This window comes from Oryzias latipes, chromosome 21, assembly GCF_002234675.1.
Source record: "Oryzias latipes chromosome 21, ASM223467v1".
Classification (NCBI taxonomy): domain Eukaryota; kingdom Metazoa; phylum Chordata; class Actinopteri; order Beloniformes; family Adrianichthyidae; genus Oryzias; species Oryzias latipes.
This window is the reverse complement of record NC_019879.2, coordinates 11,569,338-11,589,720: the sequence shown is the minus strand read 5'-3', so window position 1 is coordinate 11,589,720 and position 20,383 is coordinate 11,569,338. Positions and strand designations below refer to the sequence as shown.

Below are 20,383 nucleotides of genomic sequence, written 5' to 3'. Positions count from 1 at the left end.
AGACCACATGGGCTCATTAAAGCCTTAAAACATTCAAATGTATTTTTAAAAATTGCAATAAATTGGGTTTTAATCATAAGACAGATTTAAATATTATCTCCTATGCTTTTATCAATAAACACAACGAGTTGGAATCATATAGCGTGTCTTCATACAATACTGGCGTAAGAGGGAAAGTCCATTCTTGCTGTTTGTCAAAGTGAATGCAAACCTACATTTCTAGAAGCCGCTTTCATTTTAAACCAGCTGGTGTTTTAATTACTGTGAATGTCTTGTTTTTCCCATGACTATTAACATGTAGTCACAAGTCTAACTTTTAATAGGGTTAAAGCCAGGTTAACAAATGCTTGATATCTGCATTGCCAGGTTCTCCCAGTAGCAACTATTAATATATGAATATCTTTGGAATTATGTTTCATAAACAGATCTATTGTGTGATAAACACAATATCACAGTTGCAGACAAAAAACAATTGGCATTATTGTCATAAAGATTTTCTAAAATTGTGTAAAAAGTGTACACTTTTAGTAAACCTCAATGAACACCGCTGAACAGTACTTTTGGAAAAAGGGGTTTCCTACAACACAAAGGCTCAACACCAGAGGAGTAGCAACCGCACACAGTGGTAATGGATGGAGACCACCTTGAACTTGTTAAGTTTAGACAGGACTAGGCTCCACTGCCTGCACTGCACTACTACATTGGAGCTTCTGCAACACATCAGAGCATTTGAGTCAATACAACAAGGCAACACCAGCTTCTGTCAATCAGAAAAGTCAGCAGAAGCTCTAAATCCTGGGTCCCACCAAACAGGAAGTGGAACAGACAAGAACAGATTCTGCCCAAAAAGGACACCATTCCAAAGCCATACCAAATAGAAACCGTTCTAACTATAGTTGTCATACAATAGGAACAAATAAATTGGGCATTTGAAAATGTAATACTTGTATTGTTTGAGTGGCTGGAGACTTTAGTGGCTACAGAGAATAACTCAGACTGACTATTCCAGTCTGAGTTATTCCTCAGACTTACCTATTCCTTAGGTAGCGCCAGCAATTTCCTTAACACAGAAGCAGGCCGGTAGCAACAGCCTAGAGACGATCCATTAAAAAAAAACAAGTCACTCGTCTGCAGAGCAACAATCTGAAACAGGAATCACAAAAAAAGTCAAAAAAAGCCATTGGTCCTCACAAAAACACTGTAAATCCTAATTTCTCTTGATAAAATAATAATTCACATTTTCAGGGTTAGAGGCGCACAGGTTTTCCTGGCATAGAGCAGTGTAAAAGCAGGAGTTTGTAGAGACAACAGTAGAGGTGTGTGTAAACCTGCAGGTCACCAGATGCAGACTCCAGGCTCTACCTGAAGTTCATTCCACAGAACTACATACAATCCAGTTTAATTCAGTTCAACTTAAATCATACTGTAATCTCATAGAAATGCTTAATAGAATTGAACTCAATCCTTTTTTCAGTCTCCTTCAATTCACTTTTTGCTTCAGTCTGATTAAATTTGCACAGTTCAGACTGACACCTTTTTTTAGCTTACTACATTTTTGAAATTCTAATTCAATCCAGTTATCACGGCTGATGGCATTTTTACTGTTTGTGAAGGGAATGTTTGAATGTGGTGTGTAAAATGAAGCAAACAAAACTGAGGATTTTTGTGGAAAAGTGGAAAAAATGTAAAATAAAAATTTACTTTTTTTTTTTTTTAGGATTTTGTGTGAAACAGTGAAAGAGATGGTTACCAAAGTGGGCAAAGCTTATGAGGAAAGGGCGGAAAATACGGATGACTGTGACTCGATGTCAGTCAAAGTAAGTCTGAAAATTCCTTCATGTATGTTTAAAGACCAAACTTGTATTTCATTATTGAGAGTGCTGCTGTTACTGTGTGTCCCTGTGTTTCCTGCCAGTGTGCCATCCTGAATGAGAAGCTGGAGTCTCTCCTGCAGACTCTGGACTCCGACTCAAAGCCTCTGTCCCTGCCATCCCTCGCCACTCCTCCTATTGTCGAGGAGGAACAGGATGAAGAGGAGGAGGCCAGTGAGGAGAGCTTTACTGAGCTAAAGGAAAAGCTGGAGGAGGAGGAGACGGAGAAGGGAGGTGACCATAGAGAACCCCCACTTCAGCTCTATAAAAGCAGGGAGCAACTGATGCTGAGGGCCAACAGTTTGAAGAAAGCTGTCCGGCAGATCATTGAGCAAGCTGTCAGAGGTATATCGGGAAAAGAAACTCATCTAAATGCAGAAAATATGTTGAAGAATGTAAAAAAAAAGAAATATGCAAAGAATGTGACATTTATTCATGCAGAAAGTAAAGTCATCTGTCTCCCATCACCCTTTCCTGCTTTAGTGGTGGATGAGCAGAATGCCCTCACAGAGGATACAGAGCTGCCATCTCCCCTAGAGTTTCAAAAGGACAGCGAGGAGGAGAACAGAGACAGCGAGAAAGAGGAGGACACCAAGGAGCTGGAAGCAGTGTCATGTGAGTTTCTGTTGCCACGCCCACTTCTCCTCTGATGCAGTGTTTACATGGCCTAACATTGCTTATTGTAAAAGTTTATAAAGAACTGTTAAGTCTATTAATACTTTTTTCCCCCCAAATTTCTATCATTTTAATCAACGTTCGTAGAAGTTCCTTTTATTTTTTTCTTCTTTTCTTTCTTCTTCAGCATCGTAGTAAATCTGTTTTAGTAACAACATTTTGGTTGTTGCTTGCTGAGTTATTATTGTCTAATTGAGGAAAACAGCTTTATTAACCCTTAGTGGTCTGGGGCTTTTCTAAGTTTTCTTGTAGTTCTTTTACTTTGAGCATACATAACTCCATTACTATCCTTTTTACTTTGGCTCGCAGTTAAAGTTAAATTTTAAGTCTAGTTTATAGAGCCTTGCATGGACGAACTCCTGCTTACATTGATGATCTTTTAATCCCCTATTCTTTAGCTCTGAGGTCTTCAAACCAAAAGCTTTGACAAATCTCCCCAAAATATATTACCAGGGGAGGCCTTGCCCGTTGCTCCTTGTCTTCAGAATGACCTCCCTTTGTCGGATCAACTCTGTTGAGTGTTTTAAAAGTCAGGCCAAGACGTTTTTATTTGAATAGAAATTTGGTATAGAGTTAATCATTTACTTACTTTACTTTACAATTTTGCTTTACCTTGGAAACATGTTTCGTGGGAAAATGTTTGATAACCACACTTTTAGCTTCCAATCCCAGCTTCTTTTTTCCCAAAGATCTTTTTAGATCATTAATTCCACATGAACCTGAAACTGTACCAAAATAAATCTGAATTCTCAGTAGTAAATGTCATTTTGTTACTACAAAACTTGAGATCAAACTTCAAAAGTATAAAGATTAAAACAAAGGATGAATCCAAAAACAAAGTAAAGATGAGCCCAAAACTGTGTGTAAAATGTATTTAAAGGATTGTATTTTCAAAGGATTACCAAAAGCATTTTTTAAAGGATAAGTGGCATCACAATTATATACCATAACTGTTTATCTTTTCAAAGATAACAACCATTTTGAAACCTTTTGAATAAAATATATTTTAAAGGCAGATCAGTGTCATTGGGAACATCATTGTAAATGAATGATGTGATTGGCAAACACACCTGGGAGTTTAGAGACCACTAAGGGTTAAATGTATTACACCTCTAATGGCATTATTTTAAAAGCCATCACATTAAAAATATGTCTGTGTTTATCTGACCTGAGGATTTTTCTATGTACTTCTAGCTGCCAGGAGTCCCTGCTCTCCAACAGAAAGAAGGGTAAACTGCAGTACCCAGTCCTACAGCTCTTTCACCATCACTCCCTTCACCACCAGTAAGGAGAATCTTCCCGTGCTTAACACGCGGATTATCTGCCCAGGTAATCACAAACCTGTACTCGAGTAAAGCCTTGCTGTCTTCAAAAAGCAAATATTCTGCATTGCTGCTCAGGATTTTATACAAATCCATTTTGTGTGTTCAGGCTTGAGAGCAGGGCTGGCTGCCTCTATTGCTGGCAGCTCCATCATTAGCAAGATGCTGCTGGCTAACATTGACCCCTTTGGTGCAACATCCTTCATCGACCCTGACCTTGACGCTCTGTAAGAACTGCTCTTCATTTACTGGACCTTTGTCTTTGTCAGAAAAACCATCTATATTTTCTAAAAAATATGAAATCAACTTTAAATTCTCTCATTATCCTGGATAGGATTGTTTTGAATTGGAATCAAATTGCTTTTGGAACTAAATGCCCATAAATCCTGAGCAAATAAAACGTGGTTTTGATGAAAAGCAGTAGTTAAGATATTATAAAGTGGTTTAAATCTTCTACTGACACATACAATGAATGTTTTTGCATCATTTTATCTTTTGCAGTGTCTCTGAGCTTAAAACAGTTCTTTTTGTCTTCACTCTGCACATTTAATGAGATGTGCACTATTTGGAAGAGGTGGTAGGAGGGAAGGTAGACCAACCCTCCTTGTGACGCAAACCTTGAATGATCGCTTGTAATCGGATAATTTGATTTTAGAAAAAGTAGACAATTTATTTTTGGATGGAACATGCATCTAACTTTGCAACTTCAAGCTGCAGGAATTTTAATTCAAGAGACTCAAAAATAGTTTAATATTTCTCCTTGTGAAATTTCTTGCCTCTTTTTTCATGTCGTCTGACTCCTTTATATTATCCTTAAAACACTTTTGTTGTTTGTCAGTTTTTAACTGTGTAAAGACTTCATTTATCTGCAGATTTAAATTACCGGTATTTTCTTTCTTTTATCTTGAGTTTGATTGTTTCTGAGTCTAGGAAGTTGAGTAAAATATTTCAAAAACCTAAATGCAAAAAATGATAAACCAGCACCTCTATTGTTGTTAGTCAACAAAAAAAATTGTCCCTAACCACACATGGTATTAGCTGGTTTTGTAGCAGATTGTTGTTGAGTGCATGTGAGCACCATGGAAATGCTAAATAAGCAAAACGATATGAGTTAGTAAGCATAGATCCTCATTTTGAGGAGAGAATAGGTTTTTATTTGTTCATAAAGTCCCACTCCGATTATCTTTTGATCTATTATAAAGTGTTCCCAGCTGTCTTTTACTAACGATTATTTTTAGCTGAAGTAAAAGAACCTGTGTTGTTTTCTAGGACATAGTTTCTGCAGAGCTGAAGTAGTTTATTAGAAATTCACCTCTGAGTTGTGGGCGGGACTGTGGTTAAGAGCTTGGAGCAGGGAGCTTGTGGCCCTCCCAGCATATTTTCCAAGTAACAAATACAATCTTTTTCAAACTACATGTTTTTTGTCTGCTGCTGATTCACAACAATTTGAATAAAGAAATGCGGAGAAATTTTCTTTCTATATGTCTGCTATTACCAGGAAAATTCCACAAGAGCATGTTAAAAACAAAAAAAAAACACGATTTTCATCAGAGTGGATCTTTCATAAGTTTTCCTTACCAAAAAAATATGCTTTCCAGACTCAGGATTCACACCCAGATTTCTCTCAAAATTTCATAAACCTGTCAACAGTTTTGCATCTTTGGCTGTTTCTCCATGCAGAGAAGGCTACATGGAGAAGTGTGTCATGAACAACTACTTTGGCATTGGCCTGGATGCAAAGATCTCATTGGAGTTCAACAACAAACGTGAAGAGCATCCAGAAAAATGCAGGTGAGGCCCAGTTTTCTTGGTGTCTATTTTTTCAGGGTATTTTTACACTGAGCTGTGAAAAGAACACAAATTTTCACCTAGTGTAGAATAATCTGAAAGGTCTATGTTTTTCACACATCTTGCTCTTTTTTTTTACAGGAGTCGAACCAAAAACATGATGTGGTATGGTGTTTTGGGCACAAAGGAGCTTCTACAAAGAACATATAAGAATCTGGAACAGAAGGTCCAGCTAGAGGTAAAAATAAATAAACGAAACAAAATAAAGTGTCAAATAACACACTGCCGCAAGAAAAATGTCAACTGAACCTATCTATATATTGCGACCACTCTTCTTCATTATCTAGTCCTTTTTGTAAATGTCATGGCATCATTACATGTGTAGTGGATAAGAGTGGATAACAGAAAAACGGCTAGAAGGAACTATATTAATCTTTATAGCTGTCCCAATATTCTTAACGATTATTATAAAAATCAATTTTATTTCTTTGGCGCCTTTCTCTGAACCCAAGGTCACAGTACAAAATTTAGGGACACAGTTAAAACACAGTAGCAGTAAAATTATAGTTAACAATATACAGTTATATAATAGGCTGGAGCATTGAAGTTAGCACAGTGTATGCAAGTCAGAAAAGGTGGGTTTCTAGCTTGTTAATGAATTTAGGGAGTAAAAGTATCGGAGGGCAGGGGGAAGGGAGTTTCAGAGCTGGGGGGCAGAGCGGATGAATGATCTGCTCCCCCATAAACGAGGAGAGCAGTGGGGAACAGGTGGGTGTAGCAACATGAACAAAGTCTGATAGGTTAGGAAGGGGAGGATGATTTATAGATTTCAAGATCATGACAAGTATTTCTATAATAGACTGTAACTGCATGTAAGTGTGTAACGTCAGATTTGTGTGTACATAATACTTGGTTTGTAACTTGTAACGATACATTTTGTGCGTAAATTTGTGTGTATTTAAGTTACAAATCAAGAATAACGCACACACAGATCTAATGAGTCAATTTATTTTGTACATAATCTGTTGTGTAATGCGGACCCAATGGAGCTGCAGTACAACAGGTGTGATGTGTTGGATGGACGGTGTTTGTGTTATAATATAGGCGGCTGAGTTTTGAACCAGTTGAACTCTGCAAACTGTATTTTTTTTCTTTTCCAAACTTTAATTGTTTTAAGAATCATAATCAGAAACTTTTATTGTCATATGTACAGCTTTTACACTGACATACGCAATTACATTCCAGTACAACCTGAACAAACTTTATGCAGAAATTGTACAAAATCTCCATCAAATCGCAGATACCAGTTGAAATAAAGGTACTTTTGCACAATCTTTTTTTAATTTAATAAAAGAGCTGAAAAAACAAAACAAAAACAAACAATAAAACAGAACAAACAAGAAAAGGAGACACACAAAACTGCACCAACCCTCTCTAATAAAGCTTTAGAAAAATAATAGGTTTCAACAATTGTAACTTAACACATGCCCAGATTTCTCAGAAGAGTAGATCAAAATTAGCAAAAAGTAAACATATCCATGAGATAAAATCAGACAAAAGGGGGCCCCCAGAACAAGTGATTTAGTCTGGAAAAGAATAGAATTGTATCGTTGCTGTACTGTTTGGAATAATGGACGCCACCTTTGTTCAAATTTATAAAAGGAACCATTAAATGTCATTCTTATCTTTGCCAACTTGAGGGTGTACAGAAAATCCTTGAGCCACTGCGAAGATGATGGGGAGTGTGGTGATTTCCACTCTAACAAAATTACTCTCCTTGCAAGAAGAGGCAAGAGGCAAAAAAAAAAAAAAAAAAAAAAAAAAAAGAAGAGGCATAAAGGCGAGGGAGTCCCTTTGAGATTTTGATAGGGAAGGTGGCCCTGTAGAAATCCCAGATAACGCACTCAGAGGGTTTGGGCTCACGTTCCTGTCAATAACGCGTGATATCACTGAAAAAACTTCAGTACAATAGCCCAGGAGTTTGGGGCAAAGCCAGAACGTATGAATAAGGTTTCCTGGACATTGGTGGCATCTATCGCATGCTGGAGAATTATTAGGGAACATTTTAGATAAACGGAATTTTGTAAAATAAACAAGATGGACTAGTTTGCACTGCATAAGATCGTGTCTTGCGCATATTGAAGACTTGTGTACTCTCATCAGAATCTGAGACCAAACATTGTCAGAGAGAGTTTCACCTACGTCATCTTCCCAAAGAGCCCTTATAGTATCCAGAGTTTTTGACCGGATAGCTGATATTTGACTGTAAATGAGTGAAATGGACCCTTACAAAGTAGAAGAAGGCAAAAGCAAAGAATCTATGGTCGAGGTTTCAGATAAATAAGGAAATGAAGGGAAAGTACTATTAACAAAACTGCAAGCTTATAAATATCTGAAAAAACTTTGCTTTGAGTGAAAATCTTTCTGATAATTCTCCTCTGGGAATCCCAGTACCAACCGAACCCCTGGAGTTCGGTTGGTACTTAAGAAGAATTCAATCTGCCCAGAGACAAAACTGACACAATTTTATTTGGCCAATAAACGAACATTAAGCCACCATGGTGGACGTTTTTAGTCTAGGGTGCTAAATTTTATGTCCATTAAAAGGGGGGGCATGATCAGACAAAACAATAGCATCATACCTGTCACGGCGTGAGGGGGGAGGCTCGAGAGCCGGTAGGACCCAGATGCAGAGGCGGAGGCACGAGGATCAGGGACTAGAGGGTTTAATACAAAACAAAAGACGCTGCAGAGCAGGATGACACAACCAAAAACAAAAACTCACTGTGGCGTGGCATGAAACAAGGAACATGGCATGAAGACGTGAACACCGAGACAAAGGCTAATGGACCAGCACAGGAGGAAGGCAGAGACAAGACTTAAATACAGACAGGGCAGACAAGATACAGGTGAAAACGATCAGGGCAGATGGGGACCAAAGGAAGTAAAACTCAAGAATTATGACAAGACAGGAAACCTTTCAAAATAAAACAGGAAACAGAACCAAACAAGACAGAACAAGAACTAAAACGAAAAACAAGACACAACAAAAACTCAAACCATGACAATACCTACACCTAGATATTGCAAACTGTATTAGAATTGCAGTAATCCTGGCAGGAGGTGATGAGGCTGTGGACTAGGAAGGTATGGAAGAAGGATTTAGGGAAGTACGAAAACAGTGGAAGATGTGAAGAAGAAGGTGCTGTCAAGGATGTCACCCAGTGGGTGGAAGAGAGGAATCGGGTTTAGTAGCTATGTAGAGATGGGTGTTATCTGTACAACAGTAAACGTGAACGTTGTGTTCAGGGGAAAAAATGACCAAGGGGTAAAAGGGAATGTATAAATAGAATGAGCCCCAGAACAGATCCCTGGGGCACAGCCGTTGGGGCGGGAACTAAATGATTTATCTAAGTAGCTTAATAAACTGAGTAGAGCGTGGTAGATGTGAATGGAACAAGTTGAGGGGTATGTTTGTAATAAAGATGGTAGAGTGTCTTTCTAGGAAGATGGTATGAGAGATTATGTCAAAGGCAGAGGAGGATGGAAAGAAGACCAGTAAGGAGGAGAACGCTGGAGATTTTAGCCGTTTCTGTGCTGTGAAGGGGACGGAAGCCAGACTGGAACCGTTCATTCAAATTTTAACTAGAAAGGTGTTTGAAGTTTTGCTGCAATAGTTTTTTTCAAGACTTTTAAGATGAATGGGAGATCAGAGATGGGGGCGGAAATGAGTGAGGTTGGAGAGGTCTGATCCAGAATTTTTAAAGTGAATAATGTTGGTAAGAAGAGGGGACAGGGAGTGGAGAGAAGCCTTGACCAGAGCTATAGGAAGTGGATTAAGTTGACAGGTTTAGATTTTAGAATTTTGAATTAGAGATTTGGATAACTGAAGGTTGAGTAAATGTGGATGATAAGTGGTGTGGGCCCAGTAGAACTGTGGGAGCTGGATTGGGACTTGGAATTACTACCAAGATTAAATCTTTCTAAAAAGGGATAGTGACTGAATCGTATTAGGGAGGATGCAATGAAAGAGCATGCTATTACAAAACACAGAATAAATGCTTTAAAATGTTTTATATATTACATTCTAGTACATTTACTTAAATTAAAAGTATGATGGCGTCATAAAAATTTGGAATTCTTCGTCATTGAACTGAAAAAAAAAGAATCTGCCATTGTGTTTATATTTTTAAAAGATTTATTCATACATACATACAGACATACAGACAGATATACATACAAACGTACGTGCAGGCAGAGAGGCGGGCGGGCGGCGGGCGGCGTACCGTACATGCAGATGTACCGTACATGCAGACGTACATGCAGACGTACCGTACATGCAGACGTACCGTACATGCAGACATGCATGCAGACATATCAGCCTAACAGTTGGTTTGGAATATGATGTTTTCAGACATTTTCAATGGTTTTAGTTTTTTGAAATTCTTTAAATATCATCAAAATCCATTTTTGTTCAGTTCTCTTCTGTTTTTTATGTTCTCGCATCATTTTTTGTTTTTCACATTGAGGTCCCATAGATTTGAATATTTTCAGTTTTCTCCACTTTGAAACTACATATAAAATATGCACCAAATAAACTGTCCTGAAACCTTATTAAAGGAAACGGCAAAGTGTATTTATCATGGGCATTGTGTGTTTTTCTCCAGTGTGATGGTCAGTACATCCCCTTACCCAGTCTTCAGGGGATCGCAGTGTTAAACATTCCCAGCTATGCAGGTGGAACGAACTTCTGGGGAGGCACCAAAGAGGATGATGTACGTAAATCCACAATGTCTTTTCCTTGCCAATTCGTTTCATTCTGACTTTAAAATAACTTTAGTGCCTTGCTCAATCCTCTGTAGACAGCACAGTTTCCTTCAGGAGAAAAATATATAGATCTTTGCCTACTTAATGAATGGATAGGAGCTTTGTCAACTTCTCTTGTGAAACTGTGTTTGAACAATTATATAGTATATTAAAAGGTTGAAAGTGAGACCTTAGCAGTAAGTGTGCATATTAAGAACTGGTACTCCCATGGTCCTCTGCATGCCTTCCAGTAGATGGGAATAATGTAGGTTGGAGATGTGATATCTGCACTGTTTGGGTCATAGTTCTTCCAATAAGCACCCAAGACTCAATAGCTGCTGCTTAACATCTGTCAGCTGACACGTGAGGTGCAGATTTTGTGCTAAAGTCAAGTTGCAACCTCACCAATCTACTTGCTTTTAACAAGTTCATGCCTCCCTTCAACAGACTGGTGACCTTCGCATAAACTCAGGCTCCTTCCCACTACATGGCGATACTCCAAGTTTTGATGTTTAGTCTTTGTTCATGGATAGGGTTGTTGAGGCACCCACCTTTGACTACTGCCAAAGTTTCAAAGCACCAACCCGTCTGTCTCTTTAAGCTGTACTCAGCTGGAGGCATTTAAGTCACTGTGCAAATTAAATCTGAATCAATCGTGCATTTTAAAAAAATAATTTATTTTTGTAGATCTTCTGTGCTCCATCTTTTGATGACAAGATCCTTGAGGTGGTGGCTGTATTTGGGAGCATGCAGATGGCCATGTCTAGAGTCATCAAGCTGCAGCATCATCGCATTGCACAGGTGAGAAGATCTAGTACTTAAAACTTAAGGTAGAAATGTTGTCAGAAATCTGTTGTGACCCTCTGTCTGAATCAGTGCCGAACAGTGAAGATCACCATCCTCGGTGATGAGGGCGTTCCTATTCAGGTGGATGGTGAGGCCTGGGTCCAGCCGCCTGGAGTAATAAAGATACAGCATAAGAACAGAGCTCAGATGCTCACCAGAGACAGGGTGAGGAGCATCTAAAATTATAAAGTATATTTTAGAATACACAATAAACAAATAAATTGTAATATTGGCTGTGATCTTTCCCCAGGCGTTTGAGAACACACTGAAGTCATGGGAGGACAAGCTGAAGTATGACAAGCCGCCTCTCAGGCCTCACCTCTACTCTCAGCAGTCCGTGGATCTGGCAACAGAGGAAGAGGCCACCCTGGTGCAGAGTTGTGCCAGAGCTGCAGAAGAGCTCATCACAAGGTAAACTAAAATGAAAAATCTGGTCATTGACCTTATAGTAATTTTGAGATTTTAAATTAAGCCCACTCTACTTGTTTTGTTTAATCACAGAATATGTGAGGCTGCAAAGACTAATGGGCTTTTAGAGCAGGAGCTCGCTCACGCTGTCAATGCTGCATCTCATGCTATCAACAAAACTCACCCCAAGTTTCCAGAGGTGAGCTGGGAATTTCAAACAATTGCAAAAGTTCTAAGTCATTGACTGCACAACACTTGTGTTCCCTTTCAGAGCCTGACAAGGAACACAGCCATTGAAGTGTCCAGCACTGTCAAGGCGCTTCATAACGAAACTGAATCGCTTCTGCTGGGTCGAGTCTCCCTGGTGAGTTCAGAGATGAATGTGTTCATAATGTTGATGCTATGCTGCTATAAACACTTCATTACATTACGTTATTCACGTAAACTCAACTTTTTATTTCTTCTTGCAGCAACTGGACCCACCAGAGGAAGAGCAGCTGTCCAATGCTCTGCAGAGTGTGGAGGTTGAACTGGGAAAACTGGGAGATGTCCCCTGGCTTTACTACATCCTGCAGCCTAATGATGAAGAGGTAACAACAATAGAAAGAAAACACACATACCAACAACTTCAGATGGGTGTTCAGAGGTTACCATCCCGCATTAATAACTTTAATTTAGTTCTTTGCTTTTCTACAAGGAAGGAAGTGTAAGAAAATTGTTGTTACAGTTATAAAATATTCCCCTGTAATTTTGTCAGTGCTCTTTAATTTACAGTTTTAAACAAAACTTTAGCGTCATTAAATAAAACATTCAAATTTTAATTCTAATTTAATTGTTAAGCTTCAAAGGATGTCCAGAAAAATGTCTCCTGGTCCATAAAGTAAGAAAAACAAAACTTTCATCATTTCGTTAAGTTATTATCTGATTCCAAAGGATGTCTTATTTTGGAAACTACCGGATTTTATCTACTACCTCTGTTTGTGATGAAGTGTGATGCATGTCAAGTTGCTCACTTGACTTGCAAATAGATCTACTCCATCTAGTTAGGCTTAATAAATTACTGCTAAAGTAATTTAAAGTAATTTAAGCTAAAATTTAAAAACAAAACAAAAAGGTTGTTGGAAAGTTTCTTTGTGCAGAAAAGAGCCAATAGGGAAACAGAAGAAGAGACACAGTTTCAAAGAAAAAGAAAAAGCTGCATTTAACAGACAAAAGCAGGAGATCTACCTGAAATATGGATATGTCCGTGCAGCGGGCTCACTCTGCAAATAATGCAAGCAATTCTTTAATGTTACGAGGATGCTGCTAATAAAGTTGCACACGTTTTGGATTCATGTTTGTTATCTTACTTAGAAAACACTTTTTGTTAATGGTTGCATAATTTTTTATGGTATTGTTTATCTGCCACACCATAAAGGCTAGTCCAGAAAATTATTGTTTGACATTAAACTGATCTGTGGTGCCAAAAAAAGTTGGGACTACTGATCCACGTTAAACCTCCGAAGTGATTTGATCTGGTGTTTTTCAATATTAAATCATGTTCTCCAGCCTTTAATATAGGATTAGGGTAGGGGTTCCCAAATCCAGGCCTTGAGGGCCGGTGTCCTGCATGTTTTCCAACCAACCTGCCATTGAAGCTCCTTACTGGCTAAACACACGTGATCCAGGTAATCAGAAACAAATAAGACAGGGTTTCTGGAAAAGACTGTACCTCGAGGCCCGGATTTGGGTATTTCTGATTAGCATTTTGGATAGGAATGGCAAAATCTGACATTTACAAAACAACTTGTCTACTATACACATTCCTGTCATTTCAACTTCCTGATGAGCACTGTCTGTCCCCTGCTTTACTCTGCTCTTGTAATCTCTCCGTGTAGCTAGCTAGCATTTACCACAGCTTTAAATTTTAGGCAGATCTAGTGCACAGTTGAAAAGCTACATCATTTCAATAACAGCACATCTTCTTATGGTGGATGTGTTTGCTAGCACTCGTTCCTGTTTTGGTGGCCATTTTGAGTCCTCTATGATGTTATAAACTCTGATCTGACAAAGACAGGGGCTATATTCGAATTCCCCCCCTAAAAGACTACCGTATTTTTCACGCTTAAAAGCCTTAATTGAAAAAAAAAAAGACCTGTAATCCAGAGCACCTTACAGTGGGGCAAAAAAGTATTTAGTCAGCCAACAATTGTGCAAGGTCTCCCACTTAAAAAGATAAAAGGTCTGTAACTTTCATCATAGGTATACCTCAACTATGAGGTAAAGTCCTGGCAGCTGCGGAGGTCTTCCGCGGACAGAGAGCGAACAGAGTGAGGTCCTCCTCGACACCCAGAGAGCGGATGGTCGAGCAGACCTATGACCTGGGTGTGGAGAAGGACCTGGTGCTGCCTGCTTGCCCCAGAGAGCCGGGAGTAGAGCTGATCAACTCTGCCCACGCTCTGCTTGCAGAGGTGCTGCAGGGAAAACGCAGCCGCAAGAAAGTGATGAGAATAGAAAAACTTCAGAGTGTTTTAAAAACGCATATACTTTTATATTATCTAATGGGCATATCTGTTTAAGAAAGTGGACAAACCTATTCACCAGCTATTCACAATCTAAGATAAAAACGGCTGATAAGAAAACGCTGATGATCCAGCATTCTAGCAGCAGATAAACGCATCACTTACACACGGATCTTGGTTATGTAAAAAGAGTCTCAAATCCGATTTGTGTGTAAATGCGGTTTTGTGTGTGTGCGTGCAAGTACACAAAGTTACGCACAAAATGTATTGTATAATTTACAGATCAAGAATTATGCACACACAAATCAGATGAGACTATTTTCTTTCCATATGGGAAGGCTTTGATAACAGATCAAAAGATGATCTGAGTAGATCTTTAAAACCAGGTTTGAAACACATCGGAGGGACACTCCCGCTTCAAATGATTGTGTTGAGCCGAAAGGCTCGAGCTTAACATCACTAATTTTTATGAAAAGTAAAGGTTACAGTGTTCCTGTCAAAGTAAAGTGGTTTTAATCCTAAAACAGAATACTGTGTTCACAACCTGTTCTACTTCTTCTTTACCTTGCATTGACTTGATCATTTAAGTTGGCCATTATTTCCACCATTTTTTCGCAACTATATTGCATGCAAAAATGTCTGTGTAAAGGGGATTGAATAGCTAAATGAAAGGCTTTAGGTTCACTGTGTTTATGTGACAGGACCCCTCTCTTGGTTACGGAAAGAGGAACAGTCGCAGCAGTGTGTTTCGTATTGTGCCCAAGTTCAAGAAAGAGAAGGCAGCCAAGAGGACCAGCCCTCAATCAGGTATTGCTGGCCCCCCTTTTCCTTCATTATTGAGCTGATAAGGGCCCAAATAAACTCGAAAAGTGGAATTTAGATTTGAAGCGGGGTTTTTTTTTTTGCACAATAGCAATTACCACGATTATCATTTTCAAAAAACCTTTGTGTTCTGATGTGCAAAAACTTGAAACTTAAGGAAGGTGCTGCCATTCTTTAGTTTTTCCTGATATCTTTCTTTAAAATAGCACTGGTTGCAGAATATTAGCATCAGATTTGTAGTTAAAACGTGGCCTGGAATAGAATTATGGAACCTTCATCCATCTATTGATATCTGAACTGGTGTGGAATGAGCTAGAACTTCCAGCGGTTGACGCAGACTTCCTCCTTGCTGCGCCTGCCTTCACTGTGTTTCAGTGAATTGCATGAAACTTTCCTGATCGCAGAGCTTTTGTGTTATTCCTTCTTCCTCCTCTGCTAGTTGCTGCACCTGCTTTCTTTTCCCTCCTTTCCCCCACAACCTTATACCTTGAGTAATGCCCATCGGTGAAGTTGAACCACCTGTGTGGAATGTTGCGTTGGGTGCTGGGCCTCAGAGGCGCTCTGAGCCTCCTTCTGCTCTATTTTGTGTGTGTTGTTGTGTGGTATGCGTGTGTGTAGTAGAGAGGTGGAGCACAGAGGAGGTGGGCATCTGGCTGGAACAGATGAGTCTGGGGGAGTACAGAGACATCTTCAGTCGACATGACATTCGTGGCTCTGAGCTGCTGCACCTGGAGAGAAGAGACCTGAAGGTACAAACACACACATGTTGACACTGAGTGAATTTGTATGGACTATCTCTGTTAACCCACAGCTTTTTTCTCTGTCTATGGGCTTGTTGGATGTCTCCTTGTTTTTACCCCCTCTCACTCTGTGCTGCATTGCTCTGCTTGGCTTCTACTGTCTGACTGTCTCTTGATAATACTGAGCTGTGATATTCTCTAACACTGCTAAAGGGCAGGGAAGTCTTCTACAGTACAGAATGAAAGAAAAGGTTCAAGGTCAAAAGTTTAAAAAAAGGTTGGCTGGAAATGAACAAAATTTGATGTTGCACTTGAATTAACTTGAAGTTGAACATGAAGTCATCAACATACACAGACAGTCCACGGGAAACTAAAAATAATTGTTTCTTAATTTTTTGTTGTATTAGTGGTAACAAATTTAATAGGCAAAACATTAAATGTGTAAATGTGATATTGTATGAAGATAACTCAAAAGAAATTTCTTTAATTCTTTTTATTGGCTTATTTCAAGCATTAAAACTGAGGAAAAATGGAAAAATCTATGTTTTGTAATACAAAAATTACAAAACATAGATATATCATATAAATTAATATATATAATAATATTTAATGGTTTAAATGTATCATGTATTGTATGGATAAATACTAATATTTCCATTTTATAATTAAGTCATTATAATTGAATTGTTTACATGTGTATGTGGATATATGCACGTGTTCATTTTCCAATCAATTTCTGCCTGATTATCCTAAGTTTAAATGCTTAAATATATATTTCTATTGTTTTTCTTCTTTAGTTATATTTTTGTTTTGATTGCTTGAAATAAACAAATTCTGAATCAAAAAGTGATTAGAAAATAAAGGAAATAAACAAAGATGAAAGAATATGATGACATCTTCTTAAAAGTGTAATTACTCATAATCATAAAAAGATGTTGCAGTTATACATACACATAAGACACATTAGCTTCATCAAGTATTTTGATTGACAAATAGAGTTTGATTTGCTGCTGGAAAGGATGTTAGAGGAAGTGAATGTATTTGATCCCACCCCTATTGTGAGATTATAATCTTTCATTGTGTATTAAAGAAAAGGTTTCATGTTTTGGTTTTTTGCAAAAATGACTGTTTTTATTTTGAAAATCAAAAATTCCATCATGAACTGTCTATATAGCAGTTATTAATCCCAGCCGTGACTTTTTCGTGTGGAGTTGACATGTTTTCCATGTGCATGTGAGGATTTTCTTTATGCACTTCCTACAAAAAATGAGAAATAAATTGAGTTGTGACTCTCTAAAAAGTATGTGGGTCTGCCATGGACTGACATCCTGTCTCAGGTGTATCCTACGATAGCTGGGATAGGCTCCAGTGACCCTCCTGTAGATACCCTATCGATACTCAAATAAGTTATTGATCCTGACATCTGCTGCTGTTACTGGCAAATAAAGCATCACATTGTACAACAAAGAAACACTTAATGTAGAGATTTAAAAAAACAAAAGTATTATCAGACAGCACTGGGAACAGACAATGACTTGGGTGTCCTGAGAGATGTTGAGGTGCATTGGGTTATATCATTTGTTTTAGTGTCACAAATGCAGTCAGGCACAGTTATTGTCTCCATTTGCTCCAATTCATTGTCTGGTTCCTGCCTTTACCAATCAGGTTATGAATGAGTGTTAAATGTTACAACTTTGACTGGAATAGTGAATGTGAACACTTCGCATATTTAAAGAAATAGATAAGGCAAAACAGTAACTACGGAGGCGAGTGCAGGCAGGTTGGAGCGGTTGGAGGAAAGTGTCAGGAGTGTTGTGTGACAGAAGAGTGCCAGCAAGACTCAAAGGAAAGGTGTACAAGACAGTGGTGAGACCAGCTCTGCTCTATGGGTTAGAGACGGTAGCAGTGAGACAGAGACAACAGGCTGAGATGGAGGTAGCGGAGATGAAGATGTTGAGGTTCTCCTTAGGAGTGACCAGGTTAGACAGGATAAGGAACGAGTACATCAGAGGGACGGCTCATGTTGCCTGTGTTAGCGACAAAGTCAGAGAAGCCAGACTGAGATGGTTTGGACACGTTCAGAGGAGGGATAGTGGATATATTGGTAGAAGGATGTTGGAGATGGAGCTGCCTGGCAGGAGGGCAAGAGGACGGCCAAAGAGGAGATACATGGATGTCTTAACAGAGGACATGAAGTTGGCTAATGTTAGGGTAGAAGATGTCCATGATAGAGTGAGGTGGAAAAGGATGATTCGCTGTGGCGACCCCTGATGGGAAAAGCCGAAAGAGAAAGAAGAAAACAGTAACTACTGTGTTGACTTCTTAAGATCAGTTTTAAAACTATTATGACTAATTATTACCATTATTTCTAGTGCATATTCCAAAAATAAATAGCTGTTTCTTAGAGTGCTTAAAACCATGTCTATTATAAGTGGACAGTAACTGTGAGAACAAGCTCAATAGTCCGTGCAATTTCCACTTTCTGTGGCGACACGAGCCATTTCTACAGCCTTTCTTTCCTAATAGTTGTCACATAAAATTCTGGAATTGGCCATTTCCTGGGTATAACACATTTGCAATCTGAATCTCAGCAAATTCAGTTAAGACCAGTTTCGGTTTATATATTTAGTCAGTCACCAATTTTTCAAGTACTCCCTCTTAAAAAGATGAGAGACGCCTGTAATTTTCACCATAGTTATACCTCAAATATGTTTCATTGTCTGATTTTTAAAGAATTTATTTGTAATTTTTGGTAGAAAATAAGTATTTGGTCACCTACAAACAAACAAGATTTCTGGCTCTCACAAACCTGTAACTTCTTCTGTGAGAGGATCATCTGTCCTCCACACATTACCTGTTTTAATGGCACCTGTTTGAACTTGTTATCTATATAAAATATACCTGTCAACAAAGAGACGTACTCTAAAATCCACTATGGCCTAGACCAAAGAGCTCTGAAATGACACCAGAAGTCAAATTGTTTACCAACACCAGGCTAGAAGGACTGAATCTGCAATAGATTAGCAGCTTGGTGTGAAGAAATCAAGTGGAAATGACAGACACACAAGACCACTGATAATCTCCTTCCATCTGGAGCTCCCCGCAAGATCTCACCCCATGAGGTGAAAATGATCACAAGAACAGTGAGCAAAAATCCTAGAACCACACAGGGGACCTAGTGAATGACCTGCAGAGAGCTGGGACCAAAGTAACACAGGTTACTACCATCAGTTACACACTTTACCATCAGGGACCCTACTCCTGCAGATGTGTTCCCCTGCTAAAGCAAAAGAGGATTTGGAGACTGTCATATGATCAGATGAAACCAAAATAGAACTTTTTGGTAAGAACTCTACTCATCATGTTTGAAGGAGGAAGCTGAGTTCCATCCAGAGAACACCATACCTTTAGTAAAGAATGTGGTTTGGGGCTGTTTTTCAGCAAAGGGACCAGAACGACTGATCCATGTAAAGGAAAGAATTGTCAGATTTAGACTGAAAACCTTTCCATTAGTTAAGTGCACTAAAGATTAAATGTGCTAGAGTAACGAAGGAGTGGTTTCGTTAGAAGCATTTCAAGGTCCTAGAGGGTCTTAGCCAGTCTCCAGATCTCAACCTCACAGAAAGTCTGTCGAGGGAGTTAAAAGTCTGTGTTGCCCAGCGACAGCCCTAAAACATCACTGCTCTAGAGAAGACCTGCATGGAGGAATGGGCCAAAATACCAGCAACAGTTTGTGAAATCCTTGTGAAGACTTACAGAAAACATTTGACTGCTGTCATTGCCAGCAAATAGTATATAACAAAGTAGTGAGTTGAACTTTTGTTATTGACCAAATACTTATTTTCCACCATAATTTACAAATAAATTCTTTAAAGATCAGACAGATTTTTTCTGGATTTTTATTCTCATTTTGTCTCTCATGGTTGAGGTATACCTATGATGACAATTACAGGCCTCTCTCATCTTTTTAAGTAGGAGAATTTGCACAATTGGTTGCTGACTAAATACTTTTTTGCCCCTCTACAGATCAAATCTATCGCCAGAAGAGAGAATTGCTGTCTTATTGGGATTTAATAACAACATTTTGGGGGCCGTAGTTTAAGCATTTCAACAAAAAATAGCTTAGATGCTCCTGTTAGTCAAAGTTGTATGCTAAGAACAGTTGCAGATCAAAGATCAAACCGAAAAGCTAAGGGAAAACGGAGGAGCTTGATACTTGTGTCAATGGCAGTCTGACAGGTGGAGCTCAGTTGTGAACTGTGCTACCTCCCTTTCTCATGATCACATACGCCATAGTCATAGATGATAGTAGACTTTAAGAGGATCAAGTCCTCATCCTCTTCTGACATTGTCATGAGAAAGAGTGGACTTTGTGGATACATGCTAGCACCTCATTGTGTTACTATGGACAATATGCTGAACTGATCTACCAACACCAAGGTCATCTACAAGAAGACCCAGAGCCAGCTTTACATAAAATAAATAACAATAAAATTAGAATAAAAACAATAATCATAATAAGAGCCTCTCAGCACACATACACATTGTACAAAAACAAACAGGCACCTGTCAATAAATCAATATAAAAATTAAGGAAGTTTAAA

At 38.7% G+C, this 20,383-nt stretch overlaps 1 protein-coding gene across 6 annotated transcripts in view; it reads left to right on the top strand.

The window, feature by feature from the left end:
- Positions 1 to 20,383, top strand: part of LOC101165925 (diacylglycerol kinase eta) — a 95,423-nt gene that overhangs the window by 69,103 nt on the left and 5,937 nt on the right. For 3 of the 6 annotated variants that reach the window (XM_004081627.4, XM_023950500.1, XM_020713229.2), the window contains 16 exons: positions 1,718 to 1,817; positions 1,916 to 2,216; positions 2,355 to 2,486; positions 3,741 to 3,875; positions 3,978 to 4,095; positions 5,549 to 5,659; positions 5,798 to 5,894; positions 10,324 to 10,431; positions 11,150 to 11,263; positions 11,339 to 11,473; positions 11,559 to 11,719; positions 11,810 to 11,915; positions 11,988 to 12,080; positions 12,187 to 12,306; positions 14,919 to 15,024; positions 15,658 to 15,788. In XM_004081627.4, coding sequence (XP_004081675.2) covers positions 1,718 to 1,817; positions 1,916 to 2,216; positions 2,355 to 2,486; positions 3,741 to 3,875; positions 3,978 to 4,095; positions 5,549 to 5,659; positions 5,798 to 5,894; positions 10,324 to 10,431; positions 11,150 to 11,263; positions 11,339 to 11,473; positions 11,559 to 11,719; positions 11,810 to 11,915; positions 11,988 to 12,080; positions 12,187 to 12,306; positions 14,919 to 15,024; positions 15,658 to 15,788 — 2,068 coding nt within the window. Of the gene's footprint in view, positions 1 to 1,717; positions 1,818 to 1,915; positions 2,217 to 2,354; positions 2,487 to 3,740; positions 3,876 to 3,977; positions 4,096 to 5,548; positions 5,660 to 5,797; positions 5,895 to 10,323; positions 10,432 to 11,149; positions 11,264 to 11,338; positions 11,474 to 11,558; positions 11,720 to 11,809; positions 11,916 to 11,987; positions 12,081 to 12,186; positions 12,307 to 14,896; positions 15,025 to 15,657; positions 15,789 to 20,383 lie in introns of all 6 variants that reach the window. The other 3 variants (XM_023950498.1, XM_023950501.1, XM_023950499.1) reach the window with 3 other exon arrangements.